The following is a 20,051-nucleotide window of genomic DNA, read 5'->3' as shown; positions in this document are numbered from 1 at the left end:
AGAAAGAAAGTCGCCTGGCATCAAAGCCAAGCAAGATAAGTTTACATAGAAGTACAGAAATGGGATGAAATGAAGGTGAATAGAGATTTGAATGTGAACAGGTGTCTAGTGAGGTGCGAGTGTAATTTTTGGTGTGACTTATGACTGATTTTGTATTATTTCTTTTTAATTTCCCCTTCTCTTGTGTCAATCTGATTTGTAGATTTCTTTTTTCTTCTGTTTTCTATATCAAAATTAAATGTTCATGAACACATTTTGTATATGTTTGTTTAATTATGTGTGTGGATGTGTTGGCTGTGTGTGAGTGCGTGAGTGTTGATGATTTTGTACTAGTTCTTTTCATTTTTTTTTTTGGGGGGGGGGGGGGTTTGTAATGTCAAAATTAAATGTTCATTAACATATTTGTATATATGTTTTTTTATGTGTATGTGCGGGTTTATATGTCAATTTCCTTTTTTTTTTCATTGTAAGTAAGCTTAATGCAGTAGGCGGATCCAGGGGGCCGAGGGGCCCGCCCCCCCTCCCCATTGGCGGAGCAAAAAAAAAGGGAAAATAAAAAGAAGGGAAAAGAGAGGAGAAAAAAAAGAAGGGGAAACATAAGAGGAGGAAGACGAGTGAATAAAATAAGATTAGGGGAAGACTTGGAAAATAACAAAAAATTTCGCTCGCGCTTCGCGCTCCCATTTCCTATAAGGTGATTTCCGTATCTTGCTCAATATGGAGCTTATAGTATCAAATTTTAAAGTTAAAATACAACACACATTTAAGGTCGGAAAAATCGAACTTTCATTATTGTGTTTGATTTACAACTTGATTTTTAAAAAGTGCTCTGTAAAAATTTATGTTTTATGGTCTGAATATTAACAAAATCTGATTTGTCAGGTACCTTATTTTCGGGTATTCCATACAGTTCTCAAAATATCCCTATTCAAATCAGATATAGCTGGCCCCTGTATTTTACCGAACTCACTGTACCACATGCTTATGTATGATTTAATTATCAGTCTTTTCTGTATTATTTTTAAAATTGACTATTGTCACAATTAAAATATTCATTTATGAGTTTGGTATTATGTGAACATGTTAATTTATCATTGATTTATGAATAAGATGCAGAAACTCCTGCAAAAAAATTGTCTAGAGCTGCACGCTCGTATTTTGATTGATGAGTTATGTATATCAGATTTCTCAATGTTCTATAACAAACTGACAGTTAATCAAAAATTCGGCTCGCGATTTGCGCTCGCATTGATTGTTAAAAATACATTAACTCCTGCATCCTATTCATAATTACAAAAGTGCTTTAAATGTCCAGTTTTCAGGCTATAATATTAACAGATTTTGCGCTCTCATTAGGCCTACTAGAATAATGAATAAGATACTAATTCAGTAATCAAATTGTCCCTTTTTCAGAATAGAATATCGACAAGTTTCATCTCGCGCTCAGGAAGAGAAATGGGAAGATAGTCATCATTTTTCATATGATAATGTTTTTATATCCACCTCACAATTTTCCTGCAAAGTGCTTGAAATAAAGAGCTTGAATTGACCCTTTTTCAGATCTGAATATCAATTATTTTAAGCTCGCGCTTCGCGCTCGCTTTATTGATTTTCATAATTTATTTAAAAAAAAGTATTTAGAATGCCCAGATTCTAGGTCGAAATCTGAAACACGCGCGCGCATGTTTATTCAGATACGCAGCTTGTTCTCTATTTAAAACATTATCCCGGTTTCAGATCACAATATCAAACATTTTTGTTCGCGCTTTGCGCTCGCATTACTAATCATCATCATCCGTTTAAGTACAGTCCACCAGGTTGGTGTATCATCGTACTTGTAGAAAAAAAAAATAATAATAATAAATAAATAAATAAAACAAAAATAAATAAATGAATAAAAATAAAATAAAATATGCGCAGTCTTAGCGCAATTGAATTTTCTGCACCTCAGCCTTGAAGCTGGCTACTGAAGTGCAGTTAACTGTAATGGCAGGGAGAATATTCCACAGTCTAATGGCATCAGGAATAAAAGTTTTCTGATAAGTAACAGTAAGAATAATGTAATGTAATGTAAAAATATTTCCAATTACTCATCCTTTTCATGATTTACAAAACATGAATAGAGTGTCCCATTATTAGGTGTAAATCTTGAATTTTTCCGCTCGCATCAATTATTGTTTAGTTATATACTTATCTTTTTAACGATTACAAAAAAGTGCTTAGAATTTCAATTCTTCAATTAGAAATGTCAAAATTTCCAGCTCGCGCTTCGTGCTCGCATTATTTGATTGTTAAAATATATAACGTCTCCATGGCTAACTGCAAGCAGCCGTTAACAGATCCTTTGTTTGATCAGATCAAAACGTATTAAAAATTGGCTCGCGCTTCGCGCTCGCAGTAATTATCTAGTTGGATACATATCTCGTTTAGAATAAAAAAAACATTGCCCATAATGTTTAAATTTTAGGACAAAATACATGAAATAAAAAAGATAGCTTGCGCTTCGCGATTGATTTACAAGAATAAGCTTAGATTAGTGACTATTAGAACTACCCCTTCAAAGGAACAAACAAAAATCAACTTTTTGGCCGATCGGGGAAAATGTGGCTAAAAAAATTTCACCCCCCCCCCCTTATTGGCGAAGGCTGGATCCACCCCTGTTAATTTTTCATTTCATTTCATTTATTTTTCCATTTCCAACAATCATTTACAATCATTTACAATAAGTTTTGTTACAAACATCTTGATATAATCAAGATCCAAAAAAATTTCACCCCCCCCCCCTTATTGGCGAAGGCTGGATCCACCCCTGTTAATTTTTCATTTCATTTCATTTATTTTTCCATTTCCAACAATCATTTACAATCATTTACAATAAGTTTTGTTACAAACATCTTGATATAATCAATAAAACAAAGAAACTTATTATATGTAATAATTAAGATAACAGGTCGGAAACGGAGGAGGCTGCTAAAAAAGCGAAGCTTGTAGAATGCAGCCTCCTAATATAATGTAACATCTATTGGGGATGCACAAACAATGTGTTGATTTTTTTTCTGCAAATCTTTTTTATTATCAATTATATGTATTATTAGGTTATATAGGAGGTCGGGACTGACCTCATTTTATTTACAGATATATATTTTAAAGGTATTTCATTCCATCATTATTTGCTTCAGTTTTTTTGGGGGGTAAATAATTTTGTACTTTAATTGTTATTGATATGAAATGAAGATTTGTCAATTTTGCTTGTATTTATCTTAAGTTTATTTGAATGAAATCCTTAATATAAAAGTGTTTGAAAAAAAGGTGTGTGACGGTGTGTGTATGTGTGTACTATTTCTTTTCAATTTCCCCTTTTCTTAATTGTGTCAAGCTGATTTGCAGATTTCTTTTTTTCTGTATATACCCTATGTCAAAATTAAATGTTCATGAACATATTTGTATATATGTATGTTTGTGCATGTGTGTGTTGTTTTGGTTATAGGTGCGTGTGTGTATGGGTGTATATGTCAATGTACGTGTTTTTTATATGTGGAAACTTAATATAAAATGGATTAGGGAACAATTATTTTAATTTTTTCTGCAAATCACTCAATATTAATTTCATGTAGCATTACCTTACATAGAGGGTCGGGGCTAAGCTTTTTTTATATACAAAAATATATTTTTAAAGAAATTTCATTCTATCCTATTTGCCTCAGTTTTTTTTATGTGTGTAAATATATTTTTGTAAGATATTTTGGTAAATATTTTCTTGTTGATGTAAAATGAACATTTGTCAATTTTGTTGTATTTATCTTGAATTTATTTGAATGAAATCCTTAATAAAAGCATGCTGAAAAAAGTGTGTGTGTGGGGGGAGTGACTGTAGGCCTACACTCCAGTCCCCACTCCGAAAAGTTGGGGATATATCCCCCCATAAATTACTCCCGTGGAAAACTCGGAATGGACAGCATTTATAGTGCAATTGACTTGAAAACTGAATATTTTAAGTCCCAAGTTATTACTTTTATCAAATAATTATCCCACTCAAGTCAATGTGAAGCGTGAGCGATTATTTTTTCAGTAGGGCTATATAATTTTTTTCTTCAGCTTTTCGATCTTTATATTTTTCTTCACTTTCCTTCTCTCCTTTTTTGAGGGGGGCCTTCAGCCCCTAGCCCCCCCCCCCCCCGTCTACGCCAGTGAATACTACATGCATAATGCATTTGCGCTCTTGTTCGCCTTGTTTCCCGCCTCTTATTTTGGATTCAACACGTCCCTCGTTTCGCTCGTCACAGCTTCAGCCTAGTCTGCTGGGCAAACCCTTCACTCGAGTTAAGGGTCTGAATGTGCAGCCTACTCATGCCTTGTGTACTGAAGGCTCTCTCGCTGGAACAGCAAGTTTTGTATGTGCTAGTCTTTGCGTGGAGGCACACTTATTGATCAAATTTCCAATCAGGGTCTGTGCCTGCAGACTAGCTTCAGCCTTAGCCAGCCTGCTGTGAGAGAGGTATTTTTTATACAAAGCCTTTGCCGCGATTTCTATCGAACAGCTGATTCCCTCTTCCGGTAGAAGGTCAGTAGCTCTTCAGCCAATCGCTGATCTGAACGTTCATAAGCCCCGCCTCCACAGAATTTACCTCCTTTTCTGTATCTAGGTTTGTTAGTCTCTTTTCACCTGTTTCAGTTCGATTGAATCCGTAATTAATTAATTTTATTAGTAATCGATTCACAAATTGATAGATATGAATTCATTCTATATTTTCTATTTATTATTTTTATTTCTTTTTTGTATTGAAAATAAAATCATTTTTATAAGGTAAATACCTCTGTAAAAAAATTAAGCTTAGGGCTGAAGATAGAACAAGACTTCTTAGTTAGTGTAATTGAATGAGCCCGAGTTCGAGAAAAAAATAGTCGAAATAAACTCATTTTCCTTCAATTTAGAGTTAACAAATAGCAAATCACTTTGAATCCTAGGATACTGATATAGTTTCTTTCAATTAGCGAAAATATCCATATCTTTTATCTCTTATTTTACGCGTTTATGTGTGAAACATCAGATATCGTTTGGATATTCGCGGTCAGACTAAACTCCCGCCAGTGAGTATTCGGTCAATGCACAGGATCACTTCTTACGCGCCGCCGCCGACTGTTTGGGTATACGCTCCCGCTATATACAGAGCAGCTTTCGCGGGGAATAAGTTTTGCTGAAGAGCTAGAGTGCAGGTAAAAAAGGTTCGTATTTTAAGTGAAATTTCTTATTGATTCTGTCAGAAAATGATATTTCGTATTGCAGAATAAACTTGTTAATTCATTTATAGGAGATTGTCTGAGATTGAATATTTTGAAATGTGAAACAGGGGCAATATTCGACAAAAATTTAACCTAACTTAGAATCTCTTTAATCGGGCGGGAGAGGAAAACAAAGTGGATTTGCTGATATGTTGAAGCCAAGGAGTGAAACAGGGCGCCGGGTCGGGGGCCGGCTTTTTGTTGACTTGCCAGTAGTTGGAAGTGCCTAATATCTTGATATCTGTGTAATTTATGTTAGGTGATCTGTCAATTGACAGATCCTTTTGTGTTCTTACGAATTTTATTTATAATTGAATATTAGATCTAGATTTCTAATTTAGGCCCTATTTTTCGTTTTCTTCCTTTCTTTGAGTTTTGTTAGAACTTAATTATAATTGTATGATGGGGTGTCCAATCTTCGCACACTTTTCAAAAATGTTCATCAGGCTTCAATTTTTTCACAAAATATTCATAATTATACAAAACCAATTCAATTAAGAAAGTTACCACATAGACGGCAAGATCGTAAACTATAAAATCATGGACGAAAATGTAAGTAGGTCAAGGGGTTATTATTCATAAATCAATGATAAATTAACATGTTCACATAATACCAAACTCATAAATGAATATGTGACAATAGTCAATTTTGAAAATAATACAGAAAAGACTGGCGAATGCGCGCTGTGCTGGAAAACCGTTCAGAAAAAGTGTGACCGAACTTCGCGGACCAAAGTTTTTGTGGAGATTTAAACAAAAACTCAAGCTCAAAAAGTGAAATATTTATATCACTTTATCAGATTGATGGCAAAATGCTATAGAATTGGTTAGTACCACATTTAACTCACACTTTTGATGATTTCTGCTTGCAAAATGGTGATATCGTGATGCTTGTTGAGAATGTCAGATTTCTTCAAAACGGGCGCTAACGGTGACAAATTTGCCGATCTTTTGTCAATATTTTCATGAATACTGAACTCATCCTAAAGAAACTTACACCAAAGGGTAATTTTAGGTCGCTTTTCACGTTGATGATGTCAGATTTTAAGGATATTGGCTAGTTTTTTAGGTAATGACCGTCTGCGAAGTTTGGACTGACTGCCATACTTAAGTTAGGCGATAAGATTTAGAATCTAGACAATCACGAAATCTAACTTGTTAATAACAATAACATTCCTTCAATTTTCTTCAAAATTTTATTTAATAATAATAATACCAACATGCTTATATAGCGCATATCACTGCCAAATGCGTCCCTATGTGCTTTTAAAGGAGACAGAAAAGGCAAAGGAAAAAAAAAGAAATTTGCTGGAAATTGTGGCACTAACTCATTTAAAAGTCTTTTTGAATATGTTTTCAAAGTGGATTTAAACTTGGGTGGAGAAGAGTTCTTTACATATGATGGGGTGGTATTCCAAAGTGAAGGGGCAGCATGGGCAAAGGATCGTTCTCCATAAAACTTGGTCTGAACACAAGGACAATTTAAAAGATCCTTTTGAGCTGATCGAAGATTACGAGATGGCACATACTTAACTACACAATCAATTAGATATTTTGGAGCCATTGCGTGGAGGCACTGATAAGTTACAAGCAGTAATTTAAACATTACACGTGACTGGACTGGGAGCCAATGTAGTAATTTTAAGATAGGTGTGATGTGGGAATATTTTATAGTACGGGTGACTAGTCGTGCTGCAGAGTTTTGAATTACTTGTAATTTGGGAATCGGGCATCCTATAGAGTAAACTATTGCAGTAATCTAAATGACATATCGCAAGAGCCTGGACAAGCTGCTTGGTAGTATTTGCATCTAAGAATTGCCGAACTCTACCAAGTTTACATAGAGCAACAGATGCTGATTTACATTTTGCAGAAACAAACTTGTTCATGACCATATTTTCATCAAATATCACACCTAGGTTTCTGGCTGTTGACGTGGGCATAATTGATGATGTATCAAACTTAACAACTGGAAGTTTCATACTTCTGCGAAAACGAGATGACAGATGTAAAATCTCTGTTTTCTGATCGTTCAATTTCAGACCATTTCCTGTGGACCACTGTTTGATCTCCCTTATACATTTTTCTACTTGGGAGATTGCATCATCAATGTTACATGGTTTAAAAGAAACATACTTGCGTGTCATCAGCATAACACATCCCAGATAATCCATTACACGCTATCACATCATATAGAGGAGATGAGAACATGGTAAATAACAGCGGACCAGCCGGACCTACCACTGAACCTTGGGGTATGCCTATACAAGGCTCATGAACTGAAGACTCTAACCCGTTTATTACTACTCTCTGTTTTCTTTGAGTCAAATATGATTCAAACCACTTGTAAGCAAGACCCGTTATGCCAAACCTCTGCAATAGTACATGTTTAATTGTATCGAATGCTGAAGAAAAATCGAGCAGTACAAGAATGGTTTCATTTGAGTTAGACTCTCTTACTAAGATTCTTAGACTGAAAATTCGCTGTTTCGCAGGAATTATTAAAACATTTTCAGATTTTTTTCACTCCTTCAAGGCTTCAGTCACAGAAGACTTGATAAATCTGATAAATGATTAGACCAAAAGGTTCTGTCTCTGTTATGTTGGTTGTTCCGCTGAATTCCGTTGGCTCCACTCACCAAATACAGAGACCGAAGTTCTAGCTCGATCTGTACAGGGGACTCAATGGCCATATGTTTATGTATTAAGTTCGGATAAAACAGGGAAGTGAAGTTGCACGACAGCCGAAATAAGTCACTGTTTTTCCCCCTTTTAAGTTTATTTTTCCCCGTTTTGGTGCATTTCAGGCCAAAACTGAATAATCTTTATTTTTGGTACAGTTCTTTTTAATATTTTTATGAAATAAAGACAAAAATCGATGAGCCCAGTCGGGGGGATTTTGCATTGTTAACCCCCTAATGGTGGCTGCACGATAGCGAGCCGTCTGTGTACGAGGAGAAATTAAAAAAAAATTTAAATGTAAAAAAACTCGAAACAGACGGCTGCTAGCTGTCTAATAAATGATAGGATGCACTCTCACCATTGGCCATTAAAGTTTGAAAATGCATAAATTCAATAGATCTATAAATATATAGATCTAGACACTAACTTATTTCATAGCTGTTGACTCCTCTATTTTTTTATATTTGAATACAAAATTAACAGTAGAACTTAGAAATTTCATACACTCATTTGACCCTGGGGGCCACTTCCATTGACAAGTGGATACCATGCGCGTCCATCATGTCCATGGGGTTCCAAAAAGCACCCTAAACTAGTATTTTCCATGGTCTGAAAATGCACCCCTTAACAAGCATGGGCGTGTGAAACCCTAACCTTAACAAGTACATGTAGATCTAGGCCCTATTTCAGAATAACAAAAGGTAGGCCTACCCCTTGACAAGCGTTCCCTTAATTTGACCTCTAAATAGATCTAGATCTATAATAGCCCCAGCAATTCTTTTTCTAGTCTATGTATGTGTTTGCAGTTTGCACATTTGATTTACAATTAGATCTACGTCAGAGAAGCAACTTAACAAACAACTAAACCAACTGACAACTGGAGTGATGAGTTAGTTTGTAATAAACTTTGTATTTGATTTGATTCCATGAAGATGGGATGAAATGTCAAATTAATCACTTCCAGAGATTTCATGACTTATTAACCTCCATGAACACTTGCAGGTAAAAAATCAAATTGGGTACATGTATGTTGAGCGCAGGCCGGTGCGGCTGGACATACTTACGTCGGCTTTACCTTTGGCTTTCTACATTGGGCTTAAGTACCACCACACCTCGCTCAAATCGGAACCTAAACATGTAGTGTTGGAGCAAAAAGTACATACATTATATACCATTTTCGTCTTTATACCCTCGCAAATTGGACCGTAAACACGTAGCTTTCCTGGCGAAATATATTTTGCTCTCTGGTATCAAGTTTGTTGATGATGATAATAGTGATGATTCTTCAGTACTGCAATTAATTATTATTTCATCTCATCACTTAATTTCCTTATTGCATTACATTACTCTCTCAATTCTTAATTTCAAGTTGTACTTTTAAGGTCGTAGTCTTATTGAATCATGTCTGTTATATACTTGTTTGATTCTCCGAATCAATATCAATTTTTTATCAATGTAAATATAGTTCAGCTTTCTGGCTGCCATATGTAGTTCGTTTTGATAAATACCATTTTACTACTACTAATACTAATTACCATAATTTCCTCCATTCTCTTCACCTCTTTATTTTATTTTTCCATTGAATGACTTAATTTTATTACCTCATTTCATTATATATATGCCATAATTGCATCAAAATAATCATCTTTATCATGGTCATCACTAATATCATAATCGCCATGATCAGAAAATTGATTTCCGTTTTTCGCATCAGTACTTGTTTCATTGTTGCATTATACATTGTACATGTAGATGATGATGGTCAATAAAAATTGACAACAGACCACCTAATATGGTATAAGACCTATTCACAGAACCCTATTTATTGTATTTCAAGAGTATTCAACATGTTCTTCCCGTATTTCCGCAATAAAAGTTCAGTTTTCATCTTGATGATCTTATTGGTCTGCATGAACATGGTATGGCAATCATAAGAATCACAGACAGATCACCTACTTCATCCCCATGACAAATTAAATTTCTAGTTAAAATTGGATTGATGATTAAGCATGAATTATATCTAACAACATTCCCCCAAAACATTTCTTATATTCTGAAGAAAACATGTTCCTCAAATCTCATCAAAAAATAAATTAAGAATAAAACCAGAGCTCAGCCTGTCAGTGTCAGACTCAATAACAGTGTCATTTCAATTGATTTTTTTTTTAGCCCGTCTCCTCTGTCTAACTGAACTGAAAACAGTAATGTTAATTTGTTCCAACTTCCAGAAAGATTTCACCTCCAATACAAAAGCAAACTAAGAAAGCTGTGAACGGGTAGAGGATCTAGATACTGCACTGAAATATGTCTCGGAGGAGGTATGTTTTAATTATTTATGTCTTAGATTAACAGAGTAACACTAGTAACTGAATTATCAGATGTGAAATTATTATCATTTATTTATTTTTATTTATTCACTTCCCCCTTTTTTTTAGGGGGGGGGAGTGGGGAGATGCATTATTTGACACTTCTTTATGTACAAGAAAATTTGTGAACCCTTTTTAATTTTGTTAAGTAATATTTCTTTTACCCTTGGCTTTGCGTTACAAAAGTTTTGTTCATTTATTTTCCTCCATTTTTTGCAGGATTATTTTATATTAGATTCAAGATTGTAATCCAGGACTTGAAATCACACAACACTTGGCAATGCCCTTGGCTCATGTCAATAAAAGAAGTTTTTTGGAATGCATGTACATGTAGTTGAGATTAATAGATGTTCAGATGTTGTGCTTTCTTGAATATACCACCCATACTCTTGGTGACTTTGCCCATTGCTTTTCATTTTTTTTCACTTTAATTCTTTAAATCACCTTTCTCACTTTCTCTTGATTTTATTTTGCAAGTGGGCGTTTGCAAGCGAGACAAGACAACCAGGCTTTATCCGAGTGCAATACAGATGAAAATATTTCAATGTGTACAAGAAAGAGGAAAACAAGGGAGCAGGACAAGGTAAGTATCTGTGTTGTCATTCTTCTTTCAAATAATTATTCATGTTTTTAAGATTACATAGATCTGCATACTTTAATCATAAAAAAGAACTTAAATAAATGAGAAACTGTGTGTCTTCCTTCATATTCCAACTCAGAAACTAATAGCTCATTTGCTTACTATATAGCAAAAGATTCTTCCAATGTGAAAAACCTTGTCAAGACTCTTCTGCAATTCATGTTTGTTTTTAACTTGAATAATAAATATCCCATCAACCATCAGCATAATTTATATAACTTTGATACATTGTTTATGTATTTTATCACTCCAGAGTAGTATATCAAGAGCTGAAGGTGTTCAAAGGAGAAGGCAACAGTTTAGGATAGAGGTAAGTGGATACAAAGTTAAGGGATTGATTCTTACTGTGCAGTTTGCAGCTACATGTATAGTTGCGCAGGAGACTTGCAAATTTTATTTGGCCTTACTCAAATTAAAAAGATGGATATTATATTGTCATGAAAATAGTCAAAGTTTAGATGATAGTATTAATGATTAAGTATTTAGAAAACTGCAGATTTGGGGAAGGGATCAATCCTTATGTTAGAATAAAACAAATAAAAAATGTAGATGGAAAGATATAGATTGGAAGCGCAATTCTATTTCAAAATAATTTCTATGCATGAAATTTAATTGATGGAAATTTGGTATCATAAAGAAAGGTTAATTTCCTACAACCTTTGTTATTCTTTTACTCCTACAACTTGTGTGTACTACATATCTGTAAGATTCTGTAGACTAGTATCAGTTATTGTTGCAAACTTACATGTACAAGTACTGACATTAGAAAATCAAGCAAGCTACATGATTGGTAGAATTTGGGAACAAACAAACCCCTTGGTACTAAAAGAGTGAAGATTATCATTTCTGTAATCTATCGGAAATTGTTATAGTTCTCTAGCTGCAATCTAAGAATTATGTTATTTTGGTCAATTTTGTTTTGAAAAAATCCTTGTTCCTTATTAACCTTGATAACTACATGTATGCCCCTAGATTTTTACTTGCAGCAACTATAATTGTCTGAATGTAATTATTCTCTACCATCTTATATATCCAGTGCCTAGATAAGGATTTAATGATTATAGGTTAATGAACTTGTTATGTTGTATTGATCCCCTCCCTTGGAGCTTTTATTGTGACTTGGCACTGCAAACACTTTCCATTCATTACAAGACAATAGGCAATTCCAACTTGAATGAACAAGAGAATGGGTTTATTTACTGATGCCTGAAACACACCTGATACATACAAGCTCAGTATTGTTAATGTGTAAGAGAGAGAGAGAGAGAGCTCTCCTTGGGTCAAACATGGTCCCAGTTACTTGCTCCTGCCTTGGAGGGGTGAATGTGTGAGTAAATGATGGGAATGAAGACAGGGATGTGACAGTATGATTAATTACCTCACTGTACTGTGGTATCATGTCATTATACATGTACAAGCAAAGTCAAGCATTTACGTGTAGTAACAGCCTCATGTATGGGTATTCAACACAAGTCTATACATTTTGATATCATTAAGATTCCTCATTTAAGTGTACTTTGATAATCTCGCAGAACCGATGGGTACCAATCTCTGAGTCGTCATCAATAGAAACATCTCTTCTAGTTCCCATGCATAAGGAACCATCAACTCCTTCAGAAGAACTTATGGACACTGGTAAATATATAATTTATATAAAACAAAATAATCATTATTTGTAATGTGATTTGTCTTGCCTGAACGAATTTTGACAGAGACCCAGTAATCACTTTTTCTGTCTGTTGGTCTGTTCGAAAATGTTAAAGTTTTTGTTCAACTTGATCTCGTTTCTTTATTTTTTGCATCAATTATGTTCATACTTGGTACATATGATACTTGGTTAAAACCTGTTGTGACCTTATGACAATGATGGGGTCAAAGGTCATCTAGGGGTGAAAAGGTCAAATGATATGAGGTAATAATCCCTTTTCGAAGTTTTTGTTCAATTTGCTCTCTTTTCTTTATTTCTGCATTGCACTTGGTACATATGATCCATGGGTAATACCACATGTGGTGGCCACAAGGATTATGGGGATAAAGGTCATCTAAGGGTCAAAAGGTCAAATTATATGAGGTCATGTCCATCCTTTTTTGTATTTTTTGTGCAACTTGTTCCCATTTCTTTATTTCTGCATCAATTTTCATCACACTTGCTTCAAATGATCATTGGGTAATGCCACATGTATGTTGTTGAGGATGATGGGGTCAAATGTCATCTTAGGGTTAAAAGGTCAAGTTTTTGTTCAATTTGCTCTCTTTTCTTTATTTCTACATCAATTGTGTTTACACGTGGTACAAATGATCCTTGGGTAATACCACATGTGTGTTCATGAGGATAATGGACTCAAAGGCCATCTAGGGGTCAAAAGGTCAAATGATATGAGGTTATTCCATCCTTTTTTAAAATTTTTGTTCAACTTGCTCTCATTTCTTTATATCTGCATCAATGTGTTTAGACTCGGTACAAATGATATTTGGGTAATACCACACGTGTGTTCTTGAGGATGATAACTTCAAAGGTCATCTAGGGGTCAAAAAATCATATTGCATATTTCATTGATCGCAAAATTAGGCAAGACTCGTGGTTCGTGAATCACCTTGTTATTTCAACTTGTTTCTCATATTTCTTAAAGCTAACCTTTAAAAACAAACGAATCAACAGTGCATTTGCCTTGCTCTATTTGCAGCCAATTGGATGACCTTCCGTAATCTGTTTCCTGCGCATGTATCAGACCGAGCTTCACCTATTCCTCTTCTACACTGGGATGATCTACCTGAGGTATGGAGTATAATGACAAGAAAGGAAGCTATGTGTCCAAGGAAACATGATTGTCTAAAGAGACATCCATCATTGGGGGAGAGAATGAGAGCTATTCTTCTAGATTGGCTTATTGAAGTGAGTTTTTGCTGTCAAACAATTTCATTTTTTACATCTTTCCTAACTCGATTTGATGATAAAGCTATATATGAATTGAAAAGCATTCTTGACAGTTACGAGATTAGATGAGTTTTCAGTGCACTTTGTTTCTTTTCACCCAGATTTCAAGGTTGAATGGATGACTAAAGCTGAGGAATATATCCAACTTGTCGATGTATTATTTTGTCATGTTATAGAAGCATTTTGGATTGACAGTGCCTTAAGATGGTAAAGATAAAAAAATAATGCTTGTACATGAAGGAACATCCTGTCTGAAATAAGTACAAGGTTGAATGCACTGAAAGGTCTTCTTCAGCCAATTGTTACCATTAGTCCTCATTGTGTGAAAGTCATGGCTTATTTTAAGTAGGGTGGTGATCAATAGAATAAACTTCACAAATGATTGTATTTCTATCCAATTTTCTGTTTGTCATAGCTGCTCCTATTCAATCAATAAGATTAGCCTTTGGCTGCACCCTTCTTACATGCTTCTCAGATCAATACACAATGGTGCCCCTCTCACCATTGATAGCACTGTAAAGTTCAAATATTTAGAATCATGGATTACAATCAAACAATCTATGTGTTAGCATTGTTTTCTACATTATTCACATTTCTTCCCTCATCTTTAAAAACCATTCAAGAGCAGATTTTTTTTCAGTCTGGTATGTTTTACATTGTTTTTTACAATATTTTTTCCCTTGTTTTTTTCTTTATTCTTTCTAGGTGTGTGAAGTTTATAGGTTACATAGAGAGTCATTTTATCTAGCAGTAGACTTTGTAGATAAGTATCTAGCAGCCAAAGAAAATATTCCAAAAACAAAACTCCAGCTCATCGGTATCACATCATTATTTGTAGCTGCAAAACTAGAAGTGAGTATTTTCATTGTTATTTATTTCACTTGCCTTGGACATTTTTTGTTTTTACTCAAGTATCTTGATTCTTTTAATTATTCCAAGTATCCCAATACATGAAATATTTTAGATGTTCTATTTTTTTCCAAAGATGTCAACTATCTGCCCAAAATACTCCCAACTTTTCTGGAGACTACTTTTTCCTATGAAAAAAAAGAAGCTATTGACTACAAATATATAGCAAAGAAAAAGAAACAATTTTCTCACTTTTCTTCTGTAATGTCTTTTCTCATTCTGGCATTCCTGGTTTAGATGAATGGTCTATTGAGAAACATTGGTATTTATTGGTAATATAGAGTGAGAGGCTTGCAGTCATAAAGCTCCTTTATGATTTTATTTATTTCATCAGGAAATCTACCCACCTAAGCTCCATGAGTTTGCGTATGTCACAGATGGAGCATGCACGGATGATCAGATCCTAGAACAAGAACTCATCATGTTGATGGTAAATATAACAAGCAAGGGTGTGTTTCACAATGACTGAAATGTCTGACAGTCAATCTTTGGTGCCAGTGAATGTACCTCATCAGACAGGGAATATAAGGGCACACTTTAAAACTTGCAATTAACTATATGTGAATCAGTAACTTGCTGGATGTCAAATAAAACCTGCCCATAAATGAAAAATTTAACAAACCACCTTGAATATGGTAAACCAAAATTAACTCTCACATGTTTGTAGGTAGTTGTAACAAATGATCATTTCATTTCTAAGCTAATAATTACAGTTGGTGAAGGTGATGGGGGAGAACTATCACTTTCGAGGCAAGGTGGATGTAGCTACCGAAGCGAAGCTGAGGAAAGATAGCAAGTACATCCATCTTGCAGAGTAAGCGATAGTTAGCCTTGTCATTCTAATTCAAGCAGTGATTATATGCTTTATATTCCAAATTAGGAAACACCATAAAAGAGGAAACCAATGTTCATACTTCTCTACAATAAGGAATTTTGATTTCAAAAAATCCCAAGTTTCCTTTAAAAAAAATCACTTTACTGCTAGTGCCTGTGTAAATTACCTACAAGCATCTAGAGAAAGATACTTGTGACCTCACAGAGGAATTTTAACCTCACAACAAATCAACTGAGTGGCAATGACATCTTATGTCACACATACTCAAAATAGTTCATAACACGTTATAACCCTATGGGCTAAAGTGATAGCGAAGCTTAAAAAGTTCCATCCCTCACTGATGGCCAAGCAACCCTTTATAACGTGAATGACTTTTGACCAATTTTTAGTATGCGGGATATGAAATATCATATGATTGTAACCAAAGTATCATGTGAAGTGTTTTCTAAGTAAAAAAAAAATAGACTAGCTTTCATTTCTTTATGGGGGCACCGTCGTCTAGTGGTTATGACTCGTGTCTTTTAATATGAGTGACGTTGGTTCGATTCCAAGCCATGGCGTGTTTTCCTCCAGCAAGAAATTTACCCACATTGTGCTGCACTTAACCCAGATGAGAGGTGAATGGGAACCTGGTAGGAATTCCTTCAAATGCAATGCGCATAACAGCTGCTCTGCTAAAGCCATGGTAATTATGCTGCATTACTGTAGAGCACTTAGAGACTTCTGATAAAATTAATGTTAAGCGCTAAATAAGCAAGTATATATATCTAGACCAGGTTCTGGGGACTGTTCCATGAAAGCTGTCTGCACTGGTGAGCTGACATTATCTGACAGTTATCATAGTGATAGACAAACACCTATGCTTTTCAGCAAATTGAAAGAAACATTGTCACACCTGACAACTTATCAGAAGACAAATTTTGATGCAATGCCTCCTTGATATTTGAATAAAGCAAACCAAATTAGGGACTCACATTTGGCTTTCCATAATTCATGCTGTTTGTACTTATTTGACCTCTGAAAAGCTTTATGGGATCATTAAATCAATCACATGAGAAATATATATTATAGTTCTGTTGGAGGTCATGTGATAAACAAATTTTATCTGAAATTAAATCCTATGATGGATATTTCACAATACCTGTGGATATAATTATGTTACATGGCAAAAGAGATTGTGACATTTCTAGTTCTTTTTGCAGGTATACGAGGCACAATCCAGCTAATGCCTTGTTTTAAATTCATCTCTAATTTTATCAATTACTTTTCTAGACTCTGAACTGGGACTTGACACCAATCACAGTCAACACCTGGCTGAATGCATTCATGCAGATCTGTAATGCCGAGGAGATAGCCCATAGAAAGACCAACTTTCACTACCCAGCATACTCGTCTACAGACTTTGTTCAAGTAGCACAGGTAAGCAAGCATGCTCTTCAATAATGCCATTAGTTGAAATGATATTTGCTGTGAATTGAGAGAAGTCAGATGTGTATGATCACAAATACAAACCAGAGAGATCTTCAGCTCTTTGTGATTGTCTTCTTTTGTCTACTTTAAACTTCTTTTGTGAATATGGGCCAAAGAGTTGAATATTGGTAAATCAGTAGCACCACCCATTCAATAACACTTTGGACTGGTGTACTCGTGTATATGTTAATGTGTGAGTCTGTCTTCTCTTATCATGAAGTACATAGAGATGTACTGGAGTATATTTTAAATTGTTGATTCTCATTGTTTTCCTTCAGCTTCTAGATGTATGTACCTTAGATATTGGTTCTATGGACTTTGACTACAGTATCCTTGCAGCATCAGCTCTCTATCATGTCACAAATGAAGAGGTCACTTTGAATGTAACTGGTGAGTTTTCAGGCTCAAATATCCTTATTCTGTCCTTTAATTCTTCATACAAATGTCCCAATTCATGCCCCCCCCCCAAACGAAAAAAATGTATGTATATATTGTAAAGGGCTGTGATACAATCATTGTGAAGAGCACTATATAAATACTATAATTGTATTGTATTGTATAAATGAGCAAGCAAATTCATACAATGAATGAATGGATCTTTCTGAAGATTAAAAGAAACTAGTAAAAGTGGAATATTCTTTGTTTAGTTTGTTGGTTTATATATATATATATATATATATATATTGTAATTTTCACATACTTGTATGAAAATTATTTTTTATTTAATCTAATTACTTACCATTCACCTGTTTTTTCTTGCTCGTATTGGATTGTGGGCAATTAGTTAAGATAAATTAGCTTAAGTTAATCCCAAAGGCTCCAGAAACATTAAATGAATATTCCCCAATGTTAAAGGGCAACAGCATTGTTTGGACCAATGACTACAGTATGTGATTTTACTTTTCACTCCATTCTGTGGGGGAACAAAAATATGAGGGAAAAAATACAATAAATATAGGAAGATTCAGTATGTAAATGTTCTGACGGCTATATAATCCAAGTATTTTTTTTAACTTACATTTTGTTGTTGTTGATGTTTTTAGGCATGAAGTGGGATGACATAGCAGCTTGTGTCCAGTGGATGACAGCCTTTGCCATGACAATCCGTGAAGTGGGCGTGGCTCAGCTCAAGAACTTCAAAAACATCTATGCTGGAGATGCACACAACATTCAAACCCATTGCTCAGGTCTAGAACTATTGGTGAGTATATTATACAAGTATACCATGATGATCAAGGATCTGGCTAAAACTATTCTAAATTTCCTAAGTGTTTCAACAAAGAGGGAATAACTATCCTGTAACAGTAATAAAATTTTCACAAACAACTTGGCATGCGGCTGTTTAGAAATTAATAAAGAATTAATTAATCAATAGAGATGGTATTTCAGCTTTACCTTATTGGAATCAAAAGGATTGAGAATCTGATCTAGCACCCAAGATCATGTTTTAGTAATTTATAAAGTCATCGAACAACTAAATAAAACACGCCCTGGAAGAAGATTCCAATTATTTTATTGATAAACTTATGTTAAAACTCCCCAGATCTTGTATTTATGCCACAATTTTTGACCTTTATTTTTGTACAGGATAAATCCCATGAGAAATTAAAGCAGCTAAGAGAGTCTTCATGCTACAGTCCTGTTCAAGTGCCTGGTGTCTTAACCCCTCCTCAGAGTGATAAAAAGACAAAAAAGGGAGTTCTATGATAGAGGAAGGTTATGCCATCCGTCTTGGCCAGTTGTATTAATGTGATAGCAGTAGGTAGTTTCTATTTAACAAAGAGAGTTCCTTTCCATTATTCTCTTATCTGAGCATTTCAAAAGGGCTTTTCCTCTTTCAAGTAGATTTTTAGGTAATTAGTGTAGTAATATAATGCTTTTTAATGGATCAGGATGACGTCTCTAAATGTTTAAAGATATAACATAACCCTGTCAACGGATTCAGGCATGCCTTTATTCATGGGCAAATTCTCCATTTCCTTTGGAACTTCCCAGCAAGAGGTTTCAATCTTAAATGAGCTAGGCATATTATATTTACTTTCACATCTTACCAGGTAGTTGGGTATCCATTTAAGACCTGGTTGGAATAATGTTGAAGCTTAGTTAGGATTGTGATGATAGTGTTCAGTAATATGCTTGTGTGAAAATTAATGTCTCACTTATAAACATTTCAAAGAAAAAAAACTTTGGCTTTGATTGAGATACACAAAGATATTTACAAGCAATTAGAAAATTCCTGTACTAGACAACTAGTCGCACAATATGTTTTTGTTTTCACAAAAATTTAATTATCTCTAAGTGTTCTATGACATGGTATTTGGCATCCAAAATATTAACATATCTGGCAAAACGAGAATTTAAATTTTGATATATTGATCAGTTTGTAGATATATAGTCTGCTTGAACTCTTAACAAGTTGACTTGCATGAAAATCCATGTGAGGTAGACATTTTACAAGCTTATTGTGTCAACAAGAGGTTATACTCCTGCGATGCCACAGTGAAAGGATTTGTAGCAAAGATAATTTTGATATAACAGCCAGTTGTAAATTCAGCTCTACGTGCTCAATAGCATGATTATTTATTTTGGATATATGCCATGAATATTCTCTGACAAATATTTAATTTACACCCCCAAAGTAACACCAAAATGAAATGTAAAAAGGCTAGGTATACTAAAACTCATACCCTTCTTCAATGATCAGAGACAAATGGGCAATTTCCATCTTTGTGTTTTATTATTCTCAGTGACATACAAAAAACCTTGGATATTAAATTTTGTACATGAGTTTCCTTGAACAAATAGCATGATTAATATCTTTCTTTATTAAAAAAAGTGAATTAAAAAAAAATCATTCTGTTCTGCATTAAAAGACCAAAGTAATGTTTATGCAATAAATAATAATAATATTGCATGGATTTTATTTGGCCTTTT

General features: G+C 34.4%; 1 protein-coding gene across 1 annotated transcript; it reads left to right on the top strand.

The window, feature by feature from the left end:
- Positions 1 to 4,850: 4,850 nt before the first annotated feature.
- Positions 4,851 to 19,272, top strand: LOC129279821 (G1/S-specific cyclin-E). Its single transcript, XM_064094836.1, has 13 exons — positions 4,851 to 4,933; positions 5,049 to 5,223; positions 10,191 to 10,280; positions 10,806 to 10,911; positions 11,222 to 11,278; positions 12,501 to 12,603; positions 13,653 to 13,861; positions 14,609 to 14,755; positions 15,147 to 15,242; positions 16,920 to 17,066; positions 17,396 to 17,507; positions 18,161 to 18,318; positions 18,705 to 19,272. The coding sequence occupies exons 3-13, from the start codon at positions 10,267 to 10,269 to the stop codon at positions 18,822 to 18,824; spliced, it is 1,269 nt and encodes a 422-aa protein (XP_063950906.1). The 5' UTR covers positions 4,851 to 4,933; positions 5,049 to 5,223; positions 10,191 to 10,266; the 3' UTR covers positions 18,825 to 19,272.
- The last annotated feature ends 779 nt before the right edge of the window (positions 19,273 to 20,051 follow it).

This window comes from Lytechinus pictus, chromosome 2 (genome assembly GCF_037042905.1).
Source record: "Lytechinus pictus isolate F3 Inbred chromosome 2, Lp3.0, whole genome shotgun sequence".
Classification (NCBI taxonomy): domain Eukaryota; kingdom Metazoa; phylum Echinodermata; class Echinoidea; order Temnopleuroida; family Toxopneustidae; genus Lytechinus; species Lytechinus pictus.
The sequence above is the reverse complement of the archived record's forward strand: the minus strand, read 5'-3'. Positions and strand labels throughout refer to the sequence as shown.

What these genes read in the sequence shown, in the direction of transcription:
- LOC129279821 (XM_064094836.1), top strand. An exon ending in AAGAACTCATCATGTTGATG is followed by an intron (nt 15,243 to 16,919) that starts GTAAATATAACA and finishes TTACTTTTCTAG; the next exon opens with ACTCTGAACTGGGACTTGAC. An exon ending in ACTTTGTTCAAGTAGCACAG is followed by an intron (nt 17,067 to 17,395) that starts GTAAGCAAGCAT and finishes GTTTTCCTTCAG; the next exon opens with CTTCTAGATGTATGTACCTT.